Source organism: Diabrotica virgifera, chromosome 9 (genome assembly GCF_917563875.1).
Source record: "Diabrotica virgifera virgifera chromosome 9, PGI_DIABVI_V3a".
In the NCBI taxonomy this organism is placed as follows: Eukaryota; Metazoa; Arthropoda; class Insecta; order Coleoptera; family Chrysomelidae; genus Diabrotica; species Diabrotica virgifera.
The window spans coordinates 101,297,819-101,304,052 of NC_065451.1; the positions used below are offsets into that span (position 1 = coordinate 101,297,819).

At 35.9% G+C, this 6,234-nt stretch overlaps 1 protein-coding gene across 1 annotated transcript; it reads left to right on the plus strand.

Moving 5' to 3' along the window:
• The first annotated feature begins 2,108 nt into the window (after positions 1 to 2,108).
• LOC126891189 (uncharacterized) lies at positions 2,109 to 5,975 on the plus strand. Its single transcript, XM_050660372.1, has one exon. The coding sequence runs from the start codon at positions 2,109 to 2,111 to the stop codon at positions 5,973 to 5,975; it is 3,867 nt and encodes a 1,288-aa protein (XP_050516329.1).
• Positions 5,976 to 6,234: the final 259 nt, after the last annotated feature.

A 6,234-nucleotide genomic window follows, 5' to 3' on the forward strand; every position in this document is an offset into this window, starting at 1 on the left:
TAAGATATTTGTGGATCTGAAAATCAAACATTGGGTTATGAATCCAGCATAACCGAAAAAACGCAAGAAAATCAAAATTTTCTTTGGTTGTATATCCGTCTTGACTGGCCAATAAAGGTTCTTAGTTCCCAACATGCAGTCAAGACGAGATACTACACTTACATTTTTAAACATATAAATGTACTAACTTTTTTTCTATATTTACTAAATTGTAAAACAAAAAGTTTTGAATAAATAAATCACCAAAAGGTCTCCAAAGCGGGGGGGATATCGTGAAACGGGAATTTTTCATCCTAGCAACGCGCCAATCACGCTTCGCTCTTGTTTAGGCTCCACCCCGAGCCGAGCGCACAAGGAATGATTGGCTCGTTGCGAAACCGACGCTACGGTCGAATAGGATAAAAACGACGCGAAATCTTGCTTCGTCAGCAGATTCTCACCGACCATAGAGAGACCTAGAGACCTTTTGGTATCTTTACCTTTTGAAATCTTTGTTTCTTTCGTCTACCCGACTTCTGCTTTCTTTTTCAGATATTTAGATATACCTTATCGGTACTTCCGAGTGTAAGAAAACACATAAGCTTTTATTAAAGCTAAATTGTTGCTGTTGGTCTTTGCCAACGTTATTTTTGAATATTTAATATTCCATTTGTGTGTTCCTTTGTTACAGGGAATTATAACCATATAACTATACTAATATTTGTTCCTCAGGTACTAACTTAGTGTTATATACTTATTAATCATTAATACTTGCCTGTTTGCATCTTTTATTATTGTTCTGCATTTACTTTCAGATTAATAACTAACTTTTACTTCTTTCCTAGGTGTTAATATATATATGCATTGTTTTTGCTTGCTTGTGTGTTACGTATAAATATACATACTAACCTGGCGTTATATATAACTAATCTTTAAATATTCTTGTTTTTTTTTACCTTTGCATCTTTCACAGGACTTAACCATATTTAATACTAACACATTAACTTTCAGGTTTATATATATATATTTAACTTCCCTACATCTATATATATATCATATACTGTTGCGCGTGGTTGAGGTTGGTATCCATATTTATATGTATACTGACACATGTCATACTCACTCACCGCCTATGCTAATGTGTATGTATCTTATGCCCATATAAATTTATATATGAACTAATATCTCTTATCACCACCCTGTTGAATTTACTTTACCTTGACTGTGGTGACAACACACTATAAGACTTTGATTGTGGTGCGATTTTATGCATTTGCCCAAATCTATATATATACCTTATTGACTTGGTGAAAGGTCAAATCCAGATATTTCTTTCTTTTCCTTTGTATGCAAATCTATATATATATGTATATATCTTTTACTGACTTTACTTTCCTTTGTATGCGAATCTATATATACATTTTATTGACTTTGTAAAATCAGTGCACATCCATATATATATATATATATATATATATATATATATATATATATATCTTTATTTTTTTTTGTATGCAAATCTATATATATACTTTCTTGCCTTTTTAAGTTTATTCCTTTCTTGTGCAAATCTATATATATACCTTCTCTACTTAGGGAAGTCTATTATACTATCTTGTCATTTCAGAGTGCAAGATAGTGTATTTATATATTTGTTTCTCTTCCTTCTCGATACTTGTACATCGTAGGTTCTCCTATATAAGGAGATATAGGTCTGGGAGCCCGCTTTGTACGTTTACAAGGCTGTGTGGATAACCTATTGTGTCTCACCTTCCTGTGAGAGCCTACGTTCACGATGTCCGAGGAAAAGAAGGGCTACGACACCCGATCCAAGACAGGGTCAGAGAAACAGCTCTCAACCATCCTGGAAGACCCCCAGGATGACTTAGAGCGACAACGCAGCTTGTATTTTCTCGTTCCGTTTCAGATCTTCCTTTAGTGCTTTGGTTAATCATTTACGTGTGCTCTGCTGAGTGGTATATTTTGAAAATTTTGATTTTTTAAAAATAATTATTGATTATTTTTAATAATTTTCGACTTTTTCATAATTTTTTGATTTAAATTGACAATTTTTGAAAATTTTGAATTTTTTTTAATCTATCTTTGAATATTGGCTTTTTTGTTTAAACATGTTGGCTAAACTAATTCATTTAATTGGAACCATCTTGGAGTTAATATCTGACAATTATAATGTTGAAAAGTTAAGAAAAGGGTTGGTAGAGTGTAAAAAAGCGATTAAAATGATTCATGATAGAATGAGGTTTGCAAAGACGATTGGCGAAAAGCACCACCTCGAAGCCCAGATGCGGCAGGTGAAAACATTAAGAAACCAACTAAAAGCCGAACAGAAGAAGGGGGCGGGACTAAAAACTCTACCGGAGACTGCAAAGCGTAGGGTACAATGGGATGACTCTGTATCTACATTTAATTCAAGAATTCAGACTGGAGTCATTTCGAACCTGAAACACAAGGACCCGGGAAGTTTCCTGGTTGATTGCAAAGCTCTGTTCAAGCGACGAATCCATAATGTCTTAAAAAATAACGCTGCAGTGAAAGTTAACATAGCATTTGGAGGAGAGTTCGAGATTGCTCAAGGTGAAAAGATGATAAATGAAACCAAGTACTTCACTACTTCAAACTCAGCCATTTATAGAGACACCAATCTTGATGAATGGTTCAAGAAAAAAGTAGTGGAACCCATCAGCAGAGACTTGGAAGAATTCCAAGAGAGAGATAGTGGCTGGGCACTAAAATCGGTTGTTAACCTGGGGGTTAATATAAACAAATTTACACCACAGCTTGACTCCTCATACATTGAACTTCCCCCTCAGATAAAAAGAAAACAGGCATGCATTAATGTTAAGAACGATGACGAGGCATGCTTTGCATGGGCTGTCATATCGGCGTTATATCCTTGTCGGAGTAACTCTGATTTAATGTCATCTTACCCACACTACTCCCAAGTGCTGAAACTTAAAGGTATTCAGTGGCCAATGACCTTCAAACAGATTCCGAATTTTGAAAAGCAGAATAATATATCGATCAATGTATACATTTTGAAAAAGGAGAAAAAGAACTATACGACCCTCCCAACCTTCCTAACAAAAAACAAGAAGGATAAACATGTGAATATGCTTTTGATACAAGATAATTATGACGACCAAGGTCCCGTTAGATATCATTACGTTTGGATAAAAAATCTATCTCGCCTCCTTTCCAAGCAGCTTAGCAAATGTGATGGAACAAAATATTTCTGTGATGGCTGCCTCCATTACTTCCGATCACAAGAAAAGATGAATAAGACATGCTGCAATGGGCGATCAGATGTTATCTGTGATAGGTGTTTACAACCATTTTCATCGTATACACAGTTAGAAGCTCACATCAACGATTGTGAAAGAATAAATGAAACAGCCATTAAAATGCCTGAAGAAAGCCAAAAAATGTTAAAATTTAAGAATTTCAGGAATAAACTAAAAGCCCCCTTCGCCGTATACGCAGATCTCGAAAGCGTTCTGGAACATAGTGCTGAAAAGACTACCTATCAAAAACATATACCTGCTGCCGTTGGGTATTACTTTAAATGTTCCTATGATAATTCTCTGTCATTTTACAAATCATATCGTGGAAAAGATTGCATGAAATGGTTCGCAGATGAACTAAATCAGCTTGCTGAGGATGTTTATACGGTGTTTATGTGTCCATTTGATATTAATATGACATTTCAGCAAGAGAGTGATTTTCAATCAGCCACTCATTGTCATATTTGTGAGCAGCGCTTCTCCCCCAGCGATAAGAAAATTCGAGATCATAATCACCTGATCCCAGAAAATAATTATAGATTTGCAGCTCATGAAGGGTGTAACATTAATTACAAAGATGCTCACACTATCCCTGTGATATTTCATAACCTCAGCGGATATGATGCCCACTTCATTGTTACTGATATTGCTACTCACATCAAAGGTCCCGTAGATCTTCTTCCTATTACAAAGGAAAAATATATATCTTTCACTAAACACATTAATGATGCTCGAATTAAATTTCGTTTCATCGATAGTTTTCGATTTATGGCGTCTTCTCTCGATAAGCTCTCTTCTTATTTGACCGAATATCCTAATCTCCGCTCTAAATATGTTTTCCTTCCCGAGGAGCAGTTCAATCTTCTTACTGCGAAAGGTGTCATGCCTTATGATTATATTGATTCTTTTGATCGCTTTATTGAAACATGTCTGCCGTCTATCGAGTCTTTTTATAATAAACTTGAGGATAAACCTTGTCCTCGCCGCCATTATCATCGCGCCCTCCAAGTCTGGTCCTCATTCTCTTGTTCTTCTCTCGGAGATTACGTCGATCTCTACATGAAAACAGATATTCTTCTTCTTGCCGATGTTTTTGAGCGGTTCCGCTCCAGTTGTCTCGAAACATATAATCTTGACCCCGCTCATTACTTTACTCTACCTGGATTCACGTGGGATGCAATGCTTAAGTATACAAAAGAGGAACTTGAACTTTTAACTGATCCAGATATGCATTTGTTTGTGGAGCGTGGCATTCGTGGTGGTTTGAGTCAAGTTTGCTCGAAACGTCGTGTTCATGCTAATAACAAGTACATGGTATCTTACGATCCATCTAAGACCGACTCCTATCTGATGTATTTCGATGTCAATAATCAATATGGGTGGGCAATGTCGCAATATCTTCCATTTGGAGGTTTCGAGTGGACTGATACTAACATCGACGTTCTTAGTATTCCGGACGATTCTTCTGAAGGGTGCATTCTCGAGGTCGATCTGGAGTATCCTCAACATCTCCATGATCGTCATAAAGACATCCCATTCTGTCCTCAATCCTTGAACCCGAAAACTATGAAACCTCCTAAACGTCCGCGAGAGCTGACCAAATTAATGGCTACCCTTCATGATAAAGAAAGATATGTAATTCATTACAGGGCCTTGAAGCAAGCGCTAGCTCATGGATTAATACTAAAAAAGATTCATCGAGTCCTGAAATTTAAGCAGTCTCCTTGGTTAAAGTCATACATCGACTTGAATACAAATCTCCGGAAGGCAGCAAAAAATGAGTTTGAAAAGAATCTGTTTAAGCTTATGAACAATGCAGTGTTCGGTAAGACTTTAGAGTGTGTGCGCAGGCGCGTTGATATTAAATTGCTGACAGAGTGGGAGGGTCGTTATGGAGCTGAAGCTAGAATAAGTAGCCCCCTGTTTAAAAACGCCACTATCTTTAATGAAAATTTGATTGCTGTTGAGATGCATAGAGCGGAAATATGGTTAGTTAAACCGATTTATGTTGGGATGAGTATTTTAGATTTGGCGAAAACAACCATATATGATTTCCAATATGGCTACTTAGCTAGCAGGTTCGGAGAAAACTTTTCGACCTGCTATACAGATACAGATTCTGTGATTGTGGAGATACGGGAAAAAGACCCGTATGAAGCAATGATATATGATTGCTATAAATATTTTGATACCTCAGACTATCCTAAAGATAACATTTACAACATCCCTCTGGTTAATAAGAAGGTATTGGGCATAATGAAAGATGAGAACAATGGCTGCATTATGACCGATTACATAGGACTCCGATCGAAATTATACACGACAAAAGCAGCTACCACAGATAATGACATTGAAAAGCTGAGGGGGAAGTTGAAAGAACAAGAGTATGAGGATGATGAAATTGATAATATTATACGAAATTATGGTGTTACAAAGAAGGCGAAGGGGGTAAAGAAATCTGTAGTAAATACTAAAATTACTTTTGAGGACTACGTAGAATGTTTAGATACCTTCACAACAAAGACTGCCACGCAAAATCTTATACGCTCTGATAAACACCAAGTTTATTCTATAACTCAAAGCAAGATTGCGCTCAGCTCCAATGATGATAAAAGACAACACATTCAGGGTTCTTATGATACGCTTCCCTTTGGGCACTATTTAATTGATACTCTTGAGATGGATGTTGATTAGATTTAAGACAAAAATTTTAATAAACTTATTTTAACATTTACCATTGATGATTCGATTGACTTTAAGATGGATGCTGATTGAATATAGTCATTTCTTAAAACTTTATCTATTACAACTGCAATATTGATAAGTACATCAGAATTAGACATTTCTTTAATAATATAATCCTCTTATCACCCTATCACTAATCGTTTTTACGCCACTAAGATTATTTAGATGATTGAATATTGTAATTTTTAAAACTTTATTTATTACAGCT